Below are 24,187 nucleotides of genomic sequence, written 5' to 3'. Positions count from 1 at the left end.
TGCTAAGTTATATGACTGTATCACTTGTCTGTATAATGATTGGCTGTTGATTAATAGATTCAAAATTCTGCTATGTTGTACAAACCTGATTGGTTCACAAGTGTCCTGTTTGCATAATATTTCTGCAATCCTATAAAAACTCTGACCCGACAATGATCAGGGCTGCTTCTACTCCCGAGATAGACAGTCCAGCCAGTGTAAAAATAAAATTTACCTTGCTACTTTTCTTAAAGTGGTGCTGGTGATTGTTTTTGCAAACTCTGACCTATAACAACAGTTGTTAGCAGACATGTGGGTGCTGGGAGCTAAATCTGGGTCCTCTGCAAGAGCAGCTGGTGCTCTTAAACACTGAGCCATCTCTTCAGTCTCTCCACTGTATTTTAAAAATACTTTCATTTTTAATTAAAACAAATTTTTTTTTAAATTTTATTTATGTGTATGCATGTATTGCCTGCATGTAGGTAAGTGCACCTGTGTCATGCAATGCCCGTGGAGGACAGAAGAGGCTGTTGGATCCCCTGGAACTGGAGTTACGGACAGTTGTTACCTGCCATGTGGGTGCTGGGATTCGAACCTGGGTCTTCTGCAAGAACAAGTCAGTGTTCTTAACCACTGAGCTGTCTCTCCAGCTCATTTTTAATTTTTATTTTATGCATATGAATGTATTGCTGCATTGTATATAAATTCATCCATCTCATAAAATGCCACAGAGGTCAGAAGAAGGCATCGGATCCCTGGAATTGGAGTCACAGACAGTTGTTAGCTGCCATGTGGATGCTGGGAACCAAACCTGGGTCCTCTGCAAGAGCAGCCAGTTCTCTTAACCTCTGAACCATCTCTCCCCTGTATTTTTTGAGACGAGGTTTCTCACTGACCCTGACACTGAACATTTCGATCAGGCTCACTGGCCATCAAGCTCCTGGCTCCATCTCTCTCTGTCCCCGGCAGTGCCGGTGTTACATGCATGCACAGCCTTGCTTAGTTTTTATATGGGTGTTGGGGATTTGAATTCAGGTCCTCATGTTTGCACAGCAAACACCGTGACTCTAAGACATCTCTCCAGACCCTCATTCTTTCTTTTTAAAAACTTTTTTGTTTCGGCCGGGTGTAGTGGCGCACACCTTTGATCCCAGCACTTGGAAGGCAGAGGCAGGTGGATCTCTGCGAGATTGAGGCCACCCTGGTTCACATTGTGATTCCAAGTGGGCTGTGACTAGAGACCCTATCAAAAAACAAACAACAAAAAGTCAAAAATAAATAAATAGAAGTCAATAGTTGCCAAGCCAAACCTGCGAGGAACCAGAGATTCTTTGAAGGAGGAACAGCCAAAATTAGCACAGCTGGACACCCAGGCTGATAATCTTATTTTCTCCTTGTAGCTAGGGAAGTCCCTTCAGACACCTTTTTACCCTGTGGCAGGACAAAATAATCCTTTCAGATTTTCTGGAGTTAAGCTATTTCCTGGAGACTATAAACTTTACTCCAGAGGAGACAAAACCTCCCTTTTGTCCTGCTAATTGGCTGCAGTGGTTCCATGCTTCCTTTCCTGTGCCTGTCTTATTTTGTCTTTTTTAAAATTTAAATATTTTATTATTTTTATTTTATGTGCGTGTATTGCCTGCATGTAGGTAAGTGCACCCATGTTGTGCAATGCCTGTGGAGGACAGAAGAGGCTGTTGGATCCCCTGGGACTGGAGGTACGCACAGTTGTTAGCTGCCACGTGGGTGCTGGGATTCAAACCCAGGTCTTCTGCAAGAACAGTCAGTGTTCTTAACAGCTGAGCCATCTCTCCAGCCTCCCTTTTTTTGTTGTTTTTTGAGACAGGGTCTCCCTGTAGCCTTAGCTGGCCTGCAGCTAGCTATGTAGACCAGGCTGGCCTTGAACTTAAAGAAATTCACCTGCCTCTGCTGGGATTAAAGGCATGTGCCACCATGCCTGGCTTACAAGTTGTCTTTTTAAAAATTAAAAAAAATTTTTTTTATGTGTATGAGTGTATTGCCTGCACGTATGTGAGTGCACCCGTGTCGTGCAATGCTGCGAAGGTCAGAAGAGGGCTTTGGATGGCCCTGGAACTGGAGTTAAGGACAGTTCGTAGCTACTATAATGGGTGCTGGGAATCGAACCTGGATCCTCTGCAAGAGCAGTCAGTGCTCTTGATCGCTGAGCCATCTCTCCAGCCCCACAAGTTGTTTTTTAAGGAAGTTAAACTCCAGTCAACACGAAGAGTCACAGGTCATGTTCAGATGGGCAGCAACACCACCTACAGACGCGGGCACACCTCTCTATCCCCTCTGCTTCATCATGGGTTCCTTTCCCAGTAATGAGAAACTCTGAGAACAAAATGAGATCCACATGACAACAGCATTCACGGACTCTCCTTCCTTGGATGGAGACCATGGAGTCCCCCTCTGTTTCTTTGCTTTGCTGTTTGGGAGGGTCTACATATCTGAGGGTGATTTCTCCTGCTATACCAGTCTAACCTAAGTTTTTTTATACCCATTTTTATTGAATTTTTGTGCATTTCATACATCTTAATCATATTTAGACCACCTCCTCTATCTGCACCCCACCACAGCTACCCCACCAAACTGCATGCATTCTGTCATGTTAAGGCCTATCTGAGTCAAGTCTGTGTCCCCAGATGCCCCTTGGTGTGAGTTCATCCACTGGAACCTGGTCAGCCTGTCTAGACCAGTGTCATTCCCTTAATGAAGACCAACTCTCCCTCACCCAGCAGTGATCAGCTGCCAATAGCTCCTCAGCTGCGGTTGAGGCTTCTTACCCATTTCCCCACTGCTGTGCTGAGTGTCTGTGCTTGCTGTCACCATTGCTCTAAGTTCGTTCCCAGTTACCTAGAAACTCTTTCCTTGTAGTCATGCACCACCGCTGGCTCTTGCAGTCTTTCTGTCCCTCTTCTTCAATGGTCCCTGAGCCTTGGGTAGCAGAGGTTTATTATAGGAGTTTTTTTCTTTAAGTATTAAAATACTTAATTTTTGGGAGAACCTGCCCCAAAACTTCAAAGGCCCAAGGCTTCCTGGGGCCTTTGGATTTTTTGGGTTTCAGAGTCCCCTCTCCACTTGTGGAGAGCTTTTCTCTCTGAGTGTGGCTCAATAAATGAAACCCATTTGCGTGTTGCACTCTGATGCATCTGAGATTTTTCCTGCCTTTTTAATTCTTTAACCGGTAGAGAAACAAACCTGATCAAGACTCCTAGACTGTAATAAAAGGTCAAACAGTGACCAACATTGGTGGTAGGTACATGCCTGTAATCCCAGCTCTCAGGAGGTTGAGGCAGGAGGATCAGGAGTTCAAAGCTAGCCTCCACCACATAACAAATTTGAAGCCAGCCTGGGTACCATAACAAGACCTCGTCTTAAAAGCAAACAAAAAGGAGAGATAGGTCAGCAGTTAGGAGCATTGGCTGCTCTTGCAGAGGACCCAAGTTCAGTTCCCAGCAGCCACATGGCTGCTAACAACCATCTGTAACTCCTCCAGTTCCAGGGGATCCAATGCCCTCTTCTGGCCTCTGTGGGCATTGCATGCACAAGGTACACTTAGAAACATGAAGGCAAACACCTATTCACATAAAAATTTAAAAATAATATTTTAAAAACCAAACACAGGAGGCCCCAGAGAAGAGGCATAGAGTTGAGTAACTGGCTTTTAACAAACCTGAAACTGACAGAGCCCATGTGACTTACCCAAAAGGTAGTGTGGTGCCGCTATTTTAGCAAAACATAGTAGCAGGTAAAGATAACAGGTTTCAAATACCAGCTCTGAATCAAGACTTGAGTATATTTCAGTAGACCCTCTCTCTCTGCCCCTAGAGGGTTTTGGACCACCCTCTTGAGAATCTGCGTGCAAGATACTAGTTAAACTCTTCTTTATTTCCATGGGAAAGTTACAGGGTTACTTAACAAAATAACTATCCAGGGCTTAGAGACCAGGTGGTTTCTCAGTACAGACCTGTCGTGGGGGACCACAGTTCCTGAGATAGCTCACTTGGTCCCTCTTACCCTTGTCCTCTGAAATTGATCTCCAAGATGCAGGGAGTGAAGAAAATACAGTGTAACTTCAGCACCTGCTTTTGCCCCCACCCCACCAAAAGGAGGTTAGGGTGCTGGTGGCCTCATCCCCAGACAGTGCATATAGGGTCCTCCCTTCCAAGAGTGGGGGTCCTTCCATCCCGGGCAAGCTGTCTTGGTTGCTCCTGGGGCTAAGAAGAAGAGGCCTCATGGGGTTTCAGCTCTTGGCTACTTTCAAGGTGTCATTTGGACACAGAGGCATCCCAGCCTCCCTTCCTGGAGGGTGAGAATTTGTTCAGAGGTCTCTTCTTTTATCCCAGTGGGGGTTTTTTGTTTTCCTTTTTTTTTTTTTTTTTACAAAAACAGCGGTGCGCTGGATGGACCATTTTTCCCTATTTGTTGTCGTTGCCCAAGTAACAGGAACATTTCAACAGGTACAGCTCTGCTGATCAATTTGCTTTCTACAGGGTTCCATGGTGACTGCGACGCCCACCCCACTGCGGCCGGATGTCATGTGAGTCACCTCGCTCCAGGTGTCCGTGTCTGGGTCATAGCATTCTACACTGTCCAGGAAGGTGTGACCATCGTAGCCTCCTGCAGGGAGATGGAAGAGGGTGGTCACCTCCCTTAGCTAGCTCAGGCCACCTCCCAGGAAAAGGCAGAAAACAGAAGGGAAAGGCAGCCACTTATCCCTAATGGATAGGGACAAGGTGGGATGCAGCTCAGTGGCAGTCTAGAATTGCCCAGTGAGAAGGTTGTGGGTGGTAACTCAGAGGTAGAGCACTTGCCTAGAATCCCCCAATGAGGAGCTTGGAGTGTTACTCAGAGATAAGAGCCCCTACCTAGACTCCCCCATAAAACACTTGACAATCATGCAGGAGACCCTGAGTTCCATCCCCCACATCAAAACTTAAGAAATAAAAACATGGACATTTAAGAGCCTTCATCAGGCTGCCACAGCCCTCTAGGGCCTCACCAAGGACATAGATTCTCCCCTGGTGCACAGTGATCCCCAGGGCACTCCGCCGGTGCTTCATTGGGGCTACGAAAGTCCATGTTTCCATCTCCACGTCGTAGCGCTCCACGCTGCTGAGCTGGTCCTGACCATCGTATCCCCCCGCTGCATAGATACAGTTGTGTAGCACGCAAACTCCTAAACACAACCGAAAAGGGAGGAGAGTCACTCTGAAGCCAGATGGGGGGATCCCAGCAGCCACATCTTCCCTTTACCACTCTTTCCAGAAGGCTTCCCTCAGAATTTAAGTTGGAGAGACTGGAGAGCTGGTTCTAAGGGTAAGAGCACTGGCTGCTCTTGCAGAGGACTCAGTCTCAGTTTCCAGAATACACATGGTACAGCTAACAACTGTCTGTAACTCCAGGTCCAGGTGATCTAACATCTTCTGGCCTCCATGGGCATTGCACACACAAGGTGCACATACTTACACTCAGGCACAAACATACACATCAATCATATGTATGCAGGCAAAACATACACGTAAAAAATAAAAAATAAGACTTTTTAAAAAATATGTAAAAATTTAGCTGGGAGTGGTGGCGCACACCTTTAATCCCAGCTCTTGGGAGGCAGAGGCAAGCAGATCTCTCTGAGTTCGAGGCCAGCCTGGTCTACATAGCAAGTTCCAGGTCAGCCAGGGCTACAGGGAGACCCTGTCTCAAAAAGACCCCAAAAAAAAAGTAAAAATTTAAAAAAGAAAAAAGAAAGAAATGAAGGTGGAAGTCAGTGTGGTGGCCTAGGCCTGTCATCCCAGGACTGGAGAGACTGAGGCAGGTGGATCAGGAGTTCAGGGTTCAGGGTCATCCTTAGTTATATAAGGAGTTTGAGGAAGCCCTGGGCTACATGCAACCCTGTTTCAAAAAAATTGTTATTATTATTAATTTTAAAAAACAAATGGGAAGAAATGAGGCTTGGAGTTTGGAAGCTTCTAGTCGCCTGGCCAGGAGGTTGAGGGTTAATACAATTACTCTCTCCCAGGGCTGGGTTGGGGATGTGCCTGGCCATCTTTTTCCCACAGGCACTGCCTACCTGCCCCACTTCGGATGGTGTTCATTGGTGTGATCATCCGCCACTCATTCCTCTCAGGATAGTAACATTCTGCAGAATTGAGCCGGTTAGTCCCATCAAAGCCCCCAACCGCATACAGCAGGCGGTTAAGCACCGCCACGCCCACTCCGATCCTCCGTGTCAGCATTGGGGAGACCAGGTGCCACTCATCCCGCTCTGGCTCATATCTGCAAAGGACATCATTAAATCACCTTGGTGATGCCTGGGATCACAGGTGATGCTTATAATAAGCCCTGCCCCCTACTAGAAACAGGGTTTCCCTTTGTAGCCCAGGCTAGCCTCTCACAATCCTCCTGCCTCAGCCTGCCCAGCACTGGAATGCCAAGTGGACACCACCACTCTTGGCTCTGACCTCTTTAATCCTCTCAAGTAGGAAGGGGGTCAGAAGCTCTTTTTCCAGATAAAGAAACTGGGCAGAGTTATCAATTACATAAAGTGATCCCTAAGTCCCTTGACTCCAGTGACTTAATCATACCACAGCCCAGCCTCAGGTTGTGTCATCTGTAAGACTTTACCCCTGCCCCACCCAGTCTATTGGACACCCCACCCCACACCATGGCTGTCCTTCACAATACACATGAGAAGGTTTGCATTTGGAGAAATGGAATCGCACATTCAGGGGTCACCAAGGATCAGCAGGGCAGGACCCCAAATTTAACAGCTCGGTTACTGCCCAGCTGGTCCTCGAAGTGCCACAATCAGAGACGAGGTGAGCACTTGTCCCAGGTGGCCCAGGGGTGTCCAGTCCATACCTGTGTTCTTGGAGTTATTAATAGTCCCCCTGTCCTTCTTGAAAGTGGCCCGCTCAGGGTGACGCATCATCCCACCATCCTATTCATAGACCACACACATTAGAAGCCTCTGGGGCATTTATTTAAAATTCACATTTTAGGGCTGTGGAGGTAGTTCAGAGAGTAGAGCTCTGGCCTAGCATGCACGAATACCTGGGTTTGATACTCAGCACCACAAGTACAAATTTTAAAAAGAATTCTGATTTTTTTCTAACCTTTCTCCAAACTCTAATTTTGTGTATGTGTGTGTGTGTGGGGGGGGTTACTTGTTTCTTCTGAAAAAAGTTTTGATATAGCCCAGGCTGGTCTTAAACTTGCTATATAGTCAAAGGTGACCTTGAATTTCTGATCCTCCTGCCTCCACCTTCCAAGTGCTGGAATGACAGGTCATCACACTTGGTTTATACAGTGCTAGGGATGGAACCCAAGGCTTCCTGCTAGGCAAGTGCTCTACCTACCGGGCACATCCCCAACCTTTTACCTTTTGTTTTGCTTTGTTTTCTTTGTGTGTGTGTGTGTGTGTGTGTGTGTGTGTGTGTGTGTGTGTGTTGTGAGGCAGGGTCTCACTATGCAGCCCTGGCTGGCCTAGAACTCCCTAGGTAGACCAGGCTGGCCTCAATCTCACAGAGATCTGCCTGCCTCATTCGACTTCCTGAGTGCCGAGCGCACTTCCACACCTGGCCTTTTCTCTTTTTCTCTCTCTCTTCTCTCTCTCTCTCTCTCTCTCTCTCTCTCTTTCTCTCTCGCTCTCTCACTCTCTCGCTCTCTCGCTCTGTTCTAAGTGCTGGGAATGGAACCCAGGGCCTAGATCATGCAAGAGTTCTACCACTGAGCAACATCCCAATTCAGATGCCATTATTTTGACACAATTATGAAGCAATTAGCATATCACAACATAATATAAGAAAATTTGTATATTGTACCAATTTCTGTTCTCCCCAGCTGCACAGATAACTCCTATAGGTTTGGGACCACCCATCACTTCCCAACCCCAGTCGTTATGGAGGACAAAAGTCCCAGGGATTTAGCTTCATGTGGTAGAGGCAGGGGGACACATGCCCCACAGTGCAGCAGAGAGAATCCCGGGTCCCTATGGGACCCTCTGTGGTGGGACCTTCTAGCCCACCCCTGCGGACCCCAAGCTTACCTCTCCACGCTGCTATGGTGGATGCAACCATGGGAGCCTCCAACTGCATAGATGTGGCCATCTATGACCCCTACTCCGATCCGGTTCCGGGGCACACTCATGGAAGCACAAGGTGACCATTGGTTGGTCATAGGGTTGTAGCAGTCCAGCGCGTTGGAGTCGGTATTCCCATCCGGGGAGTTGTTGCGGCCTCCCACTGCGTACAGCAGACCCCCCACCACACAGCCTGCGAGGCCGCTCCTGGGCACCTGCAAATCGGCCAGGCGTAGCCATGTTCCGTTGCTGGGGTTGTAAGCCTCCAGGTAACTGAGTGACTGTCGAAAGTAGCCTCCTGCAGTGTAAATGAGCCGACCCACCTTGGGGGCCCGGCAGGGCATCACCTGAGTGGGCTTGTGCAAGGTCAACTCCTGGAAGATCTTCACCAGGTAGTCCTTGCAACGCGAGTCAGATTGCAAGATCTCGCATTTCTGCAGCTGCATCTGCAGGAAGTGTGGGGTGAGCGAGTGGCAGCGTACAGCCCGCAGCAGCGCCTGCACGTAGAAGCGCCGCTGCTCACAGTCGTACTTGACCCAGTTGATGCAGGCATGGAACACCTCCGACTCGCAGCGCACGTTCAGGTCATCCCGGCTGATGAGCGTGGCCAGCTGGCAGTGGGACAGGTTGAAGAACTCCTCTTGCTTGGCCACCTGCAGGGGGCGTGAGTGTCACAGTCTGACCCTGGGCTGTATGAACACCCCTTCACTCAATCAAGCCCCAGTGTCTCCTCGTCAAATCTCTCAGAGACATGACCTTGAACAAAGGATTGCATGACCTGATGGCCCTGAACAAATTATTCAGTGAAGTTCTCTTTGGAAATCTGGGTTGTCTAAATTTTTTTTTTTTTTAAAGATTTTTCTTTTGAACCAGGAGCAATGGCTCACACCTTTGATCCCCGTACTCTGGAGGCAGAGGTAGGTGGACCTCTGTGAGATTGAGGTCAGCCTGGTCTATATACAGCAAGTTCCAAGTTTGCCAGAGCTACATAGTGAGACCTTGCCTCAAAAAAAATTTTTTAATTAATTAATTTATTATTGTCTTTTTAAGACAGGGTCTCCCTATAGTCCCAGCTGGCCTAGAACTCACTATGTAGACCAGGCTGGCTTCAAATTCATGGAGATCCCCTTGCCTCTGCCTCCTGAGTTTTCAGGATCAAAGGCATGTGCCACCACACCTGTTATTTTTTTTTTCTTTTTTTTTTCTTTTAATGTGTATGCATGTATTGCCTGCATGTAGGTAAGTGCACCCATGTTGTGCAATGCCTGTGGAGGCCAGAAGAGGCTGTTAGATCCCCTGGGACTGGAGTTACAGACAGTTGTTAGCTGCCATGTGGGTGCTGGGATTCAAACCCGGGTCTTCTGCAAGAACAACCAGTGTTCTTAACCGCTGAGCCATCTCTCCAGCCCCCCACACCCCTTATTTTTTTATTATGTGTATTAGTGTTTTGCTTGCATGTATGTAAGTGTACGACATGAGTGCAATGCCCTCGGAAACCCAAAGAGGACATCAGAACCCCTGGAAATGGAGTTCAGACAGTTGTTAGCTATCCTGTGGTTGTTAGGAACAGAACCAGGGTCGTCCTCTGCAAGTGCAGACAATGTTCTTAACTGCTGAACCAGCTCTCCGCAGAAATCTTGATTTAAATTTTTTTTTAAAATGTTTTTTATTGTTGTACCTGGTGATGGTGCATACCTTTAATTTCAGTACTCAGGAGGCAGAGGCAGGTGGATCTCTGTGTTTGGGGCCAGCCTGGTCTACATAGCTCATGAGTTCTAGGTCAGCCAGGGATACACAGTGAGACCCTGTTTCAAAATTTTTTAAAAAAAGTTTATTTATTATTTTTATGTGTATGCATGTATTGCCTGCATGTAGGTAAGTGCACCCGTGTCATGCAATGCCTGAGGAGGACAGAAGAGGCTGTCGGATCCCCTGGAACTGGAGTTACAGACAATTGTTAGCTGCCGTGTGGGTGCTGGGATTTGAACCTGGATCTTCTGCAAGAGCAGCCAGTGTTCTTAACTGCTGTGCCATCTCTCCAGCCCCAAAACTTTTTTAAAAATGTATTTATCTTTATGTATACATGTGTATTGCCTGCATGTTGGTAAGTGCACACATGTCGTGCAATGCCTGCAGAGGCCAGAAGAGGCTGTCAGATCCCCTGGAGTTATGGACAGTTGTTAGCTGCCATATGGGTGCTGGGATTCGAACCCGGGTCTTCTGCAAGAACAACCAGTCTTCTTAACCGCTGATCCATCTCTCCAACCCCCCAAAACCTTTTTTAAAATCACATTTAATTATACACTCTGTGTATGTGTGGGGTGGGGGTGTTTCCACACCAGCCAAACAACTTGTGAGAGGCAGTTCTGTCCTTCCACCACATGGGCCCCTGGGATTGAATTCGGATCTTCAGGCTTGGTAACAGGTGCTTCACTCACTCAGCCGTCTGGGACACTCAGGTTTTTTTTGTTTTGCTTTGTTTTGTTTTGTTTGGGGGGGGGCTTTTTTGGTCTTTTGAGACAGGGTCTACCTGCAGCCCCAGTCAGGCTGGAACTCACTATGTAGACCAGGCTGGCCTTGAACTCACAGAGATCCACCTGCCTCTGCCTCCCAAGTGCTGGGATTAAAGGCCTGTGCCACCATGCCCAGCAGGTTTTTGGTTTTTTTTTTAAGACGGGTTTTGTGCAGCTTGGGCTAGTTTCAAACTGACTGCAGACCTGAGGATGGCCTTGCATTTTGGATCCTCCTGCCAGCCTTGGGATTAAAACTGGGATGGCAACAGAAAAGGCCCTTGCCACCAAGCCTGAAAAGCTGAATTTGATCCCCCAGATCTACATGACAGAAGGAGAGAACCAACTCCTGCAGGTTGTCCTCTGACTGCTACATATGTATGGTGGGACATGTATGTCCCCCCAACCAAATGCAGTAAAAATTAAAAACCAATAGGGCCTGGAGAGCTTGCTCAGTGATTAAGAGCCCTGGCTGCTCTTGCAGAGGACCAGGGTTTAGTTCCCAGCACCCACAGGGTGGCTAACAACTGTCTGTACATCCAGTTCCAGGGATCTGACACCCTCTTTTGGGTTCATGGGCACTGTCTGCATGTGGTGCACTTACATACATGAAAAGAAACACTTATACACATAAAATAAAAATCAATTTTTAAAATAATGTAAAACTTGTAAAACTTTTTATTTATTTATCTAAAGTGTATGAGTGTATTGCCTGAATATATATGTGTACTGGTGTCATGCAATGTCCACGGAGGCCAGAAGAGGGCGTCTGGAAAAGGAGTTACAATTGTTAGTCACCATGTGGGTACCAGGAGTCAAGTCTGTGTCTTCTGAAAGAGCAGACAGTGCTCTTAACCACTGAGCTAGCTCTCCAGCTTCAATATTTTTTTTCAATAATTTTTTTTTCTTTTTTTTTTTAATGTGTACAAATGTATTGCCTGTATGTATGTGAGTGCACCTGTGTTGTGCAATGCCTTGGAGGTCAGAAGAGGACATCAGATTCACCTGGAACTGGAGTTATGGACAGTTGTTAGCTGCCATGTGGGTTCTGGGAATCGAACCCAGGTTCTCAGTGCTCTTAACTGCTGAGCCATCTCTCCAGCCCGTGTCTTTTTTTTTTTTTTTTTTTGAGACAGGGTCTCCCTGTAGTCCCAGCTGGCCTGGAACTCACTGTGTAGACCAGGCTGGCCTCGGTATCAGGGAGATCCACCTGTGCCTCCTGAGTGTTGGGACTAAAGGTGTGCAATATCACATACAGTGCTAGGGATTCCTTTTTTTTTTTGAGACAGGGTCTTCCTGTAGGCCCAGCTGACCTGGAACTATGTAGACCAGGCTGGCCTGGAACTCAGAGAGAGCCGCCTATCTCTGCCTCCCAAATGCTGGAATTAAAGGCATGTGCCACCATGCCCAGTGGGAACCCAGGGTTCTTGCATGCTAGGCTAGCCCTTTGGCCCCCGAGGGTCATTTCATACTCTATTTTTTAAAGTACTTGTGTTCTCACTGCCACCCATCTTGTGAGGTCAGGTACACAATACTCCTCTTGAGACCAAGGCGTGGGTGTCCAAACAGGTTTAGAATTTGGAGCTTTTCGGATTTGGGATTTTCAAATTAGAGTGAATCAGTCTATGGGACAGTCTTTCCACAACTGCCACCTAAGAGCCAAGGTTGCTTCTGACTGTGACTTTTTCCAAGAACTCTGCTGTTATTTTCCCTTGACTTCCTGCACTGAGAAACGAAAATGAAAGCAATAACATTATATGAACCCAAGAAAGCACAACCAAAGCTCAAATCGCTGTTCCCAGCCTGCCAGGGGTTGATAAGAGATTTGTTGACTGCGTGTTCTGATGGCCACACGCTGTCCCCACATTTATTTTTCATTTATTTCTTCTTTCTTTTGGTTTTTTTTTTTTTTTTTTTTTTTGTTTTTTTTGGAAAGTCTCCCTGTAGTCCCAGCTGTCCTGGAACTCACTATGTAGACCAGGCTGGCCTTGAACTCACAGAGATCTGCCTGCCTCTGCCTTCCAAGTGCTGGGACTAAAGGTGTGTGCCGCCATGCCCAGCTTCTTTTTGGGTTTTTTTTTTTTCCTTTGGTCTTTTTGAGACAGGGTCTCCCTGTTGCTCCAGCTGTCCTGGAACTCACTATGTGGACCAGGCTGGCCTTGAACTCACAGAGATCCGCCTGCCTCTGCCTCCTGAGTGCTGGGATTAAAGGCGTGCGCCACCACGCCCGGCTTCTTTTTGGGTTGAGAGAGGGTCTCACTATGTAGCCCAGGCTGATCTTGATCTCACAAAGATCACCTGCCTCTGCCTCCCAAGTGCTGGGATTAAAGATCTGCACCACCACAGGCTGGTCTCAAACTCAATGCAGTCATCCTGCCTCATCTACCAAGTGCTCAGACTACAGGCATGATCCCATCTGGCTATCACCACCTTTGACCCCTGAGAAACCAGGCTGCTGAGAGATCCTAAAGACCACATGTCCCCCTGTTCCCAGGGTCTCCTATCCAGATTAGGAACTTAAAACCCAAGTTTTGGTCAGATGTGGTGGCTTTACTCCCAGCATTTGGGAGGCAGAGGCAGGTAGAGCACTGTAAGGTCAAAGCTAGCCTGGTCTACATAGTGAGTTCCAGGCCAGCTGGGACTACAGGAAGACCCTATCTCCGGAAAAAAATAAATAAATAAAAAGAGTTTAAAGTACCCTCAGGGTTCAGGGGACTGGAGAGCTGGCTCAGCAGTTAAGAGCACTAACTGTTCTTGCAGAGGACCTAGGTTTGGTTCCCAGCTAACAATTGTCTTTAAGTCCAGTTCCAGGATATCAAACGCATTCTTCCATCCTCCAAGGTACTATAGGAACATGGTGCACTTATACACATGCAGGCAAAACACGCATACACATAAAATAAAAATAAGTGTAAAAAAAATTTTTTTTAAGTTTCCTCAGCTAATCAATCAGATTTGGGCTGGGCTGGGCTAGTGAGACCCTGTGGGGTAAATAAAGAAAGAGAGAAAGAGGGGGGTCACAGAAACCTCAGCTTTCCTCCAGTCGTGAATGACGTTCCAGCGTCAGGGGCTGATGGTGAGGTGATGCCCGTCTAGTCCCCACTGCTAGTGAGTGTCCCAAAGCCCCACCTCTTACTCACCTCTCCAAAATGCATGCAGATGTACTCCCTAGCACGCTGGTGCAGCTCGCTGCAGCCGATCTGCTCAGCGAAGTTGGCAATGCCAATGGCATTGCTGGGATCCAACTGCTGCACCAGGAAGTCGCTGCAGGCACGAACCACGCTGTCAATCTGGTACATGACGGCCCCGTTCATCACATGCAGCACGCACTTCTCGCCCATGGAGATGGAGGCAGTATAGGCAAACTCAATGAGGCGCTCCATCACCTTGGGGTGAATGCCCTCAATGGATACAACCTCCATGCCTTGCTCCCGGAGCCCGTTGGTGAACATGGCCTTAAACACTGGGCTGGAGGACGCCAACACCACCTTGTGAGCCATGAACTGGGCTGCTGGGATGTCCTCGTATTTGACCTGCAGAGTCACGTCACAGAGTTGCTGGCTAAGGCGAAGTTCGTTCATGATGCCGAAGGCCTGCTTGGTGTGGTCCTCGAGGGTGTAGCTGAAAGTACGGTTCCCATCCTGGGAGGGTGTCACCTCTGCCTTGCACTCTGTGGAGGCGTACATCACCGTGTCCCCTGCCCCCTCAGGGCACTTTGACCACAGGGGTAAGAACTGACTGCTGCGGGCTCGAGCCCCGCTAGGCCTGGCTTCGGGTTGCATGGGGTTCCCAGAAACAGGACACAGTACCACCAATGAGAGTCAGGGACCTGGAAAGCATAAGAGTACAGAGTTGGCGACAGAGCCTGGCCTGGGCCAAGTTCTGCATATATATAATTTTGTTTTTAATTTTATGTGTATGAGTGTATTGCCTGCCTGTATGTGAGTGCACCCATGTCATGCAATGCCTCGGAAGTCAGAAGAGTGCATCAGATTTCCCTGGAAATGGAATTAAGGACGGTTTGTAGCTGCCATGTGGGTGCTAAAAATCGAACCTGGGTCTTCTGCAAGAGCAGTCAGTGCTCTTAACCTCTGAGCCATCTCTCCAGCCCCTGCCCATATTTGTTAAAAGTTTATTTTATGTGTATAAAGTGTTTGTCTGCATGTATGTAAGTGTACCACGTGTGTAGTACCTGCAGAGGCCAGAAAAGGGAATCAGACTCCTTGGACCTGAAGTTATAGGCAGTTGTTAGCCTCCATGTGGGTGCTGGGAATCAAACCCAGGTCCTCTGCAAGAGCAATCAATGCTCTGAACCACTGAGCCAGCTCTCCAGCTTCTCTTTCTCTCTCTTTTATTTTATTTTATTTATTTATTTATTTATTTTGAGAGAAGGTCTCACTAGCCCTGGCTGGTGTTGAACTTGCTATGTAAACCAGGCTGGGCTTGAACTCACACAGCTCTGCCTGCCTTTGTCTCCCCAGTGTAGGGATTAAAAGTGTGAGCTACCATGCTCTGCCAGACTACTTGTTTTTTTCAAAAAACAAGTAGGGTCTCATATAGCCCAGGCTGGCATCAAACTCAATAAGTAGCCAAGGCTGGCCCCTTGAACTCCTGATTCTCCTGCATCCACCCTGCAAGTGCTGGGATGACAGGCCTGCACCACCTTGCTTGGACAACCTTCCTTCTGTAAGTAACTGTGATTTCTAGATCAGTTTTCCTAACCCAGCAAACTCAATACACTTGGTTCCATTCAAACTGCTATCTTCTCCCTAACGCTCTAGCCCACAGTCTAGAAACAGGTCACATGTCCCTTCCACTAAGCCTGAGTAGAAACCCAACTCCTCAGTGACTTGCAAAACCCCAGTCAGCCCCTCTCGACCACTTCATGAATTTTGCTCTAACTGTCTTTCCCTTTCTGTCCCTTCTTCCATCATGCCAAATCCATTCCTTCAAATCAACTCACCATTTAGAGAGTGAGCCATGTGCACTACAAAGTGTTTTGAGCCACAGGGACACAGCAGTGTGCAAAGACAGGGAAGGGGCTGGAGAGCTGACTCAGCGGTTAAGACCCAGGATTGATTCCCAGCACCCACATGGCAACTAACAATCATCTGTAACTCCAGTTCCAGGGGATCTGATGCCCTCTTCTGACTTCCACAGGAATTGCACACTATGGGTGCACTTACACACATGTAGGCAATACACATGCATACACATAAAAATAAAATATTAAGTTGAATAAAGACAGACAGGGAAGGCACATCAAAGTAAGTGCAAAGGTCCTGGGTCAGAAAATGTGGATAGTCAAAGAGGCCCACGGTGTGTCCAGTACAGGGATTCAGGGTGACCCATGAAGCCCTGGGGACAGGGAATGAGTTATGTTTAGAAAAAGGAGTGTGTGGAGGGGTGAGGTTTTGTCTCCCTAGGTTCTGGAGTTCAGCCCTGAGTACCTCCAGCTCTTTTATTTCTACCATTGCACATTTGAAGGCAGATAGAAACAGCCCAACTTCCCGGTCTTGGAGAGCGGAGAGCCTAGTGTAAGATGCTGATTCACGCGCGTGTACACACACACACACACACACACACACACACACACACACACACACACACACACACACTGCGCTTGGAGCCCCAGGCCTGGCCATGCGCAGAAGACTGTAAAGCGGGCGACTGGCTGGCTGCCCCAGGCCCTGTTGGCTGCCAGAGCGGCCTCCTCCACCCGGCCCAGGAGGCGCAACACTCGGGGAGGTGTGGGGAGCCCCGTGTGATGCAGAGACCTTCAGATCGACCTCTTTGTCTTTAGCCAAACTGATCAACGGTGCCCCGATAGACGTTGGGCCCTGGCCCCCAACCCCCACGAAAATCCAAGCGAGGTCTGCGCATGCCCCTTCGGAGCCGCGCCACCCAGGCCTTGGAGGGCAGAGGAAGTGACCCCACCGTGCGGCCCTCCCAAAGCGCAGACTCAAGCACCCCTAACCAGGGGTCTCCCGCGCCGGGAGATCGGTGCTGCAGAAGGGCAGCTGCCGTGGGGGACCCTCTCCCCGGGGTTTTGATGGTTCTCAGGCCACCCCAGGGAGTACCACGGTCCCCAGGCCGCATCCTACTGGCTCAGAGCATAGGATGGGGGACACCCCACTGACACCAGGTGCATGGGTTTGCAGGGTCCCCAGTTTCAGGATCCCAGGGCCGCAGCGATGTCCGCTGCTCCCCGGGTGCAGGCCGCCTCACTCACCCCGCCATGGCCGCGCTCGGGCTCCGCCTCCGCCGGGGCCCCGCCGCCTCCATCACCAGGCGAAGGCGGAGCGCTCAGGTCACCGTGACTAAGCAGAGCCCGGCCCCGGCCCTGTCACAATAAGAGTCCCCGCGGGGGGTGGGGGGGCTGGGCCTGGAACTGCAAGGGGGGCCAGGCATGTGGGGAAGGGTACCCTCCACACACTCTGCTGCAGCCTGTCATCACACAGATACAGGGCCACCAGAGTGCGCGCACCGCACAGACAGGGACACGCGCCTCCTTCCCTCCATCCTGAGGCTGCACCCCAGAGCTGATGCACGCTGCATCAGCTGACCCCACTGCATCCTGCTCGCTCGTCTCGATCCCCCCACCCCATGTCATCTCTGTAGGGTGCAGTGCGATGACCCGGAGCACCCTGGTGCCACCCACGCGCCTCGCTTCCGAGGGGGGCCCAGGCCTGCTGCACGGGCTGGGTTTCCAGTGTCACCTGGATGGAGGGGGATCCGGGGTGTCACTGCCGTTGGGGGGGTCTGGGATGGATGTGCCTCGGAGGAGGGGACAGCGGTGGCTGCGGGGTCTCTGCCGGCAGGACGCGTGGGGAAGAGGTAGGGAGAAGACGGAAAGGGCGAGGCACGGAAGGGTAGGCTATTCCCCGCCCTTCCCGCTAGTGCCAGGGCGGGAAGGAGCAGTGGGCTCCGGCTGAGCTGGGCTAGATCAAGTCACTGTTACCTGGGAGCTGTCCCCTCCTTAACGTGGTCTGCAACGCAGATGCCCAACACCCCACAGGACCTAGCTAGAGGGATCTGCCTGGTTGAGTTTTGAAAATTAACATTTATTTATTATTTATTTATTTATTTACTTTGTGTATCTGTAGGGGGTGTATGGACCACTGCACCCTGGTGGAGATCAGAGAACAGTCTGGGGGAGTCTGTTCTCTCTTCCTATCACTAGTCCCCAGGAATTGAACTCAGGTCAGCAGATTTGGTTCCAAGGGAGTTTACCCACTGTGCCATCCTGCGGCCCCTTGTGAGTTTCCAGTTATCTTGTTGTTGTTGTTAATCTCTCATTAGGAGTGTGGAGGTAGTCTGAAAGGATTGGACGGCCCAGGTCTGTCTCTCTACAGTTTTCCACAAACACTTGATTTTTTTTTCCCAATGTGTATTTTTTAATTGAATTTTTGTGGATTTAATACAATATATCTCAATCATATTTAGGCCCCCTTACCTATCTGCACCTCCCCATAGCCTGCCCACAGGATTTCATTCATTCTACCATATATGTTAAGGCCTATTGAGTCAAGTTTAAATGCCCAGATGTCTCTCATGGAGATTTTTTTAAATTATTGATTTATTTTTATTTTATGTGTAAGAGTGTATTGTCGGAATTTATGTAAGTGCACCCGTGTTGAACATTGCCCAAAGAGGACAGAAGACGGTCTCAGATCTCCTGGAACTGGAGTTATGGACAGTTGTTAGCCACCATGTAGGTGCTGGGATTTGAACCCTGATCTTCTACAAGAGCAGCCAGTGTTCTTAACTGCTGAGCCATTTCTCCAGACTCTCAGTGTGAGATTTTTTTATTTTTATTTTTCTGTCTTTTTGAGACAGGGTCTCCCTATAGCCCCAGCTGACCTGGAACTCACTATGTAGACCAGCCTGGCCTCGAACTCACAGAGATCTGCCTGCCTCTGCTTCCCAAGTGCTGGGATTAAAGGTATGTGCCACCATACCCCTCCTGAGATTTTTTTTAAAGTATTTTATTTATTATTTTTTTATTTTGTGTGTATGAGTGTTTTCCCTGCATGTATATGAATGTACTTGAGGCATGCAATGCCAGTGGAGGTCAGAAGAGAGCACGGGATCCCCAGTAATAGGAGCTATGGACAATGGTTACCCACCTTGTGGGTGCTGGGAATCAAACCTAGGTCCTCTATAAGGGCAGCCAGTGCTCTTAACCACTGAGCCATCTCTCCAGCCTCCCTAGCTTTTAAAAAACATTTATTTTACCTTAAGTCAGGCATGATGGCACATGCTTTTAAGTCCAGCACTCAGGAGGCAAAGGCAGGGGAATCTCTGTGATATCAAGGTCAACCCATTCTACATAGTGAGTTCCAGGTCACCTGGGGCTATAGGGAGACCCTGTCTCAAAAAAAGAGCCCACCTCAAGAAAAAAGATTTATTTTATGTGTATGAGTGTTTTACCTACGTGTATGTAAGTATACCATGTGTATGCAATGCCCACAGAGGCCAGAAGAGGATGCTGGATCTCCTGGAACTGGTGTTAAGGACAGTGGTATCCATCACGTGGGTGCTGGAAACTGAACCCGGGTCCCCTGCAAGAACAGTCAGTGGTCTTAAGCACTGAGTCACTGCTCCACCCCCAATGCTTTTAATAGTAAGGGGTACTTACTTGATGTATTTGGGTCTGTGATATAAAGTTATTTCTTGGGTTGTCAAGATGATGCAGCTGGTAAAGGCACTTGGTGCCAATCCTGATGGCCTGAGCTCAATTCCTGAGACCCACATTGTGGAAGGCCTACAACTGACTCCTGCAACTTGTTCTCTGACCTCCACATAAGCATAAACAAACTTACTAATAAAAAATTTTTAGTACTGGTCATGTGCAATGGCACACACCTTTAATCCCAGCACTCAAGAGGCAGAGGCAGGCAAATCTCTGTGAGATCCAGGTCAGTCTGGTCTACATAGCAAGTTCCAGGCCAGCCAGGGCTACAGAGTGAGACCCTGACTCAAATATTAACAATTAATAAAGATTATTTTCTTATTAGTTGACTGATTTTGGAGACAATATATCATTATGTAGCCCAGGTCCATTTAAAATCTGGACCCTCCTGGTTTTGAGAGTGCAGGCATGCTCCTTATCTCTCAGCTCCTTTATTTTCTTCTGATACAAAGTAGGGGCCAGAGAGATGGCTCAGCGGTTAAGAGCACTGACTGCTCTTGCAGAGGACCCAGGTTTGATTCCCAGCACCCACATGGTGGCTACGAACCATCCTTAGCTCCAGTTCTAGGGGCATCCGAAGCCCTTTCCTGACCTCCGAGGCATTGCATGACACAGGTGCACTCACACACGCGCAGGCAATACACTCATACACATAAAAAAATAATAATAATAAGTATTTTTTTTAAAAAAGTATCACTAGGGCTGGAGAGATGGCTTAGTGGTTAAGAACACTGACTGTTCTTGCAGAAGACCCAGGTTCAAATCCCAGCACCCACATGGCAGCTAACAACTGTCCGTAACTCCAGGTCCAGGGGATCCAACAGCCTCTTATGTCCTCTGCGGGTATTACACAACATGGGTGCACTTACCTACACGCAGGCAATACACACATACGCATAAAATAAAAATAATAAAATATTTTTAAAAAAAAGTATCACTATAGGGGCCAGGTGTACCCTGTGAGTTCAAGGCCAGCCTGGTCTACATAGTGAGTTCCAGGACAGCTGGGGCTTGGGAGACCCTGTCTCAGAAAGACCAAAAAAAAAAAAAAAAAAAAAAAGAAAATAAAAAAAAAAAAAAAAAAAAAGTATCACTATAATAAAAGCAGTTCAAGACCAATTTGAGTAACATAGATCAGTCACCACATTAATTAGAAAATTAATTTAATGTATATACAATTTCCAAGATAATAGTATTTCTAGTTGTGTTTTTTTAAGTTTAAAGATTACTATTTTTTATTTTATGTATATTTGTGTTATGCCTGCGTGTATGTAAGTGCACCTGTGTCATGCAATTCCTGTGGAGGACAGAAAAGGGAGTCTGATCACTTGGAACTGGAGTTACCAATGGTTGTTAGCCACCATGTGGGTGCTGGGATTTGAACCCAGGTCTACTGCAGGAACAGTGTATTAGTCACTTTTCTGTTGCTGTGAAGAAACACTGACCTGAGCAACTTATAGAAGGAAGAGTTTATTTGAGCTTACGGTTCCAGGGGAATTACAGTCCGTCATGGCAGGGAGGCATGGTGGCTGGAGGTGGCTGGACCAGGAGCAGCAGAAGCTAAGCTCTCACATCATCACGCAGTCACAGGCAGCAAGAGAGCGACTGGAGATCTGGCAAGGCTTGAAAACTCTCCCACCCTCCAGTGACATGCTTCCTCCAGGATAGTCACACCTTCTAAAACTTCCCAAAACAGCGCCATCATCTGGGGACATTTTCATTCAAACCACCACAGCCAGCTCCCTTAACCACTGAGCCATATCTCTATCCCCATTTCTTCCTTTCTCTTTTTTTCTTTCTCTTAATTCCTTCCTTCCTCCTTCCTTCCTTCCTTCCTTCCTCCTTCCTTCCCTCCCTCCCTCCCTCCTTCCTCCTCCTTCCTCCCTTCCTTCCTTTCTTTCTTTCTTTCTTTCTGTCTTTCTTCCTTTCTTTCTCCATGTAGACCAGGCTGGCCTTGAACTCACAGTGATCTGCCTGCCTCTGCCTCCCGAGTGCTGGGATTAAAGACATGTGCCACCACACATTTTTTATTTTTTAAAAATGCTGTTGATTTATTTTTTATTTATGTGTATAAGTGTTTTCCCTGCATGTATTTAAGTGCACAACATGCATGCAAGTTCTGCAGAGGCCAGAAGAGGCTGTCAGATCCCCTAGACCTGGAGTTACAGACAGTTGTTAGTTGTCATGTGGGTGCTGGGAACTGAACCCAGGTCCTCTGTGAGAGCAGCCAGTGCTCTAAACTGTTGAGCCATCTCCCCAGCTCCTTGTGGGTTTTGTTTTGGTTTTGATTTATTTTGTTTTGAGATAAGTTCACACCTTGTAGACCAGGCTGACCTCAAACTCATAGAGCTTCACCTGCCTCTGCCTCTGGGTGCTGGGATTAAAGGTGTGCACCACCGCAGCTAACTGAATTTTTTTTAAAGCATTTTTATTTATTTAATGTTGCGTGTGGAAGGGATAAAGTACACTCATGCTATGGTACCTGTAACCCCAGTACTCAGGAGGTTGAAGCAAGAAGATTGCCACAAGTTCAAGACCAACCTGGACAACATAACAAGATCCTGGGTAAAAAACAAAACCCAGGCTGGTGAGCTGGCTCATCAGGAAAAAATACTTGCAGCCAAGCCTGATAATTTGAGTTTGTCCCTGGGACCTATATGGTAGAAAGAGAGAACAGCTCCTGCAAGTTGTCCTCTGAGCTCCATACACATGTGTATGAATAAACACACATACACAATGACTAGATTAAAATGTAATATTTTTATTCTTAAATTTATGTATTTTTATTTTATGCATATCAGTATTATGCCTGCATATATGTAAGTGCACCATGCATGCAATGCCTGATAGAATGTGTAAATTGCAAGAGAGTCATAAGCTTCCTTACATAAATTCCTCTAGGTAGCTAATGGCCAAAGCTGGCAGCTTGGCCTTTGATCAGGACTTAACAACTAGCCACTTCCCTGGCTCACAGAGACTGCTTAGAGTCAATCTAACCACTGCTGTGCCAAAAGATAACTTGACTGCTCATCTTGAGAAAATAACCTCAGGAAGGAAGACCCTCAAGTACCCCAAAGACACTAACACCTGACACCAAGCAAATTCCCGCAGCTCTGTTCAGCAGAACTCCTATATAAGACCAGATCGTTTTGCTTATGCTGATGTCCGTATCCATGGACAGCAGGGGCCCTTTGTATGTTCCCTTCAATAAACCTATTCCTTGCCTGTTGCAGGTCTGACTCTGGTTCTTATTTCTTAGCTTTAAACTCCTTCCTTTTTTTGGTGCACTTGTGTTCTTGGAAAAAGGTTGGTTTTTGCGCTTGCGTCTGAAGCCCCAGTTTATGTGCGACTGAGAGTCTCCAAGGCTCTGTGGATGGTCCTTCACCTCATCTTCCTGAAGTTCCCAGAGCAGCCACAAGGTGGCATGCTGCAGCTTAAAGCAGCCAGAGGCTCCCCACTCGGCCCAGAGGCTGCCTGCACTTCTCAAGGCTGCCGCAAGGTGGTGCAATGCCGTTTAACCACCAACCCGAGGCCCGCCTGCAGCAACCACCCATCCATCACCTGTGCCAGGGGTCAAAAATGTGTCTATGGCCAGGCGTGGTGGCGCACACCTTTAATCCCAGCACTAGGCAGGCGGATCTCTGTGAGTTCGAGGCCAGCCTGGTCTCCATAGCTGAATCCAGGTCAGCTAGGGCTACAGGGAGACCCTGTCTCAAAAAAAAAAAGAATGTGTCTAGGGACCCGCTGGTGACACAAGGCTACCCAGCCTTTTATTTTTATTTTTATTTTATGTGTATGAGTGTATTTCCTGCATATATGTGAGTGCACCCGTGCCGTGCAATGCTGCGGAGGTCAGAAGAGAGCTTCGAATTCCCCTGGAACTGGAGTTAAGGATGGTTCGCAGACGCCATGTGGGTGCTGAGACTTGAACTTGGGTCCTCTGCAAGAGCAATCAGTGCTCTTAACCGCTGAGCCATCTCTCCAGCCCCCACCCAGCCTCTTACAGCCACAAATTAGGGCCCTGGTATCTTCAGGTGCAAGAATGCAGACCCTCCAGGGGAGTGTTGCACTCCAGCCTTGCCTGAGTTCTCTAAGAGCAGAGGACACTAGTCCACCCCTGCTGAATGCTTGAAGGCACTGTTGCCAAGACAGCGGGGCAGCATTCACCATGTGCAGGTTCTTCATCTGTCAAATGGAGAGTGAGGGGTTGGTGCTGGAGCTCAAGAGGGTAGAGTGCTTGCCTACTAGCATGCACACAATCCTGGGTTGATACCCAGCACCACATAAAACAGGTGTGGGTGGCATTCACCTGTCATCCCAGCACTAGGGAGGTGAAGGCTAGAGGATCAAAAGTTCAAGGTCGGGGCTACAGGGAAAAGACGAATGAATGAATGAATGAATGAATGAATGAATGAAAATTTCAAGGTCATCTTTGGCTACACAGTAAATCTGAAGCCAGCCTAGGTTACATGAAACCTCTCAAAAAAAAAAAAAAATCACGAAGGGCAGCAACATGGCTCAGCAAGTAAAGGAGATCGTGGCCAAGTCTCACAACCTACATTAGATCTCTGGGATCCACATGGTGGAAGGAGAAAGCTGACTTCCACAAGTTGTCCTCTGACCTGCACACTCTTGCCACGGTATATGGGTATCCATACTCATACACACAGACACAAAATAAATCAAATAATTTTTGAGACATTGTCTCACTATTTAGCCCTGGATGGTCCCACAGAAATCTGCCTGTCTCCGACTCCCAATTGCTGGGATTAAAGGCGTGCACCATCACTCCCAGCTCAAATAAAATATTTTAAAATATTTATTATTTTTTTGTGTGTATGAGTGTATTGCCTGCATGTATGTGAGTGCACCCGTGTTGTGCAGTGCTGCAGAGGTCAGAAG

The 24,187-nt window shown here is 48.0% G+C and overlaps 1 protein-coding gene and 1 long non-coding RNA gene across 3 annotated transcripts; one reads left to right on the top strand and one right to left on the bottom strand.

The window, feature by feature from the left end:
* Positions 1–3,867: 3,867 nt before the first annotated feature.
* Keap1 (kelch like ECH associated protein 1) lies at positions 3,868–17,460 on the bottom strand. Of its 2 annotated transcripts, none has more exons than XM_008850040.3 (6): positions 16,823–16,876; positions 13,731–14,419; positions 8,048–8,733; positions 6,071–6,276; positions 5,003–5,179; positions 3,868–4,620 (listed from the first exon to the last, which is right to left on the bottom strand). In XM_008850040.3, the coding sequence occupies exons 2-6, from the start codon at positions 14,370–14,372 to the stop codon at positions 4,454–4,456; spliced, it is 1,878 nt and encodes a 625-aa protein (XP_008848262.1). In that variant the 5' UTR covers positions 14,373–14,419; positions 16,823–16,876; the 3' UTR covers positions 3,868–4,453. The 2 variants fall into 2 exon arrangements, with proteins under 2 accessions (XP_008848262.1, XP_008848264.1); XM_008850042.3 differs by lacking the exon at positions 16,823–16,876 and adding an exon at positions 17,310–17,460 and having other exon boundaries at positions 4,429–4,620.
* A 1,630-nt stretch (positions 17,461–19,090) lies between these two features.
* Positions 19,091–22,514, top strand: LOC115067149. Its single transcript, XR_003846583.1, has 2 exons — positions 19,091–19,216; positions 22,187–22,514. It is a non-coding gene; the product is annotated as an uncharacterized LOC115067149 (long non-coding RNA).
* The last annotated feature ends 1,673 nt before the right edge of the window (positions 22,515–24,187 follow it).

Source organism: Nannospalax galili, unplaced genomic scaffold, assembly GCF_000622305.1.
Source record: "Nannospalax galili isolate Female #2095 unplaced genomic scaffold, S.galili_v1.0 scaffold1685, whole genome shotgun sequence".
NCBI lineage: Eukaryota > Metazoa > Chordata > Mammalia > Rodentia > Spalacidae > Nannospalax > Nannospalax galili.
This window is presented reverse-complemented; position numbering and strand designations above follow the sequence as displayed.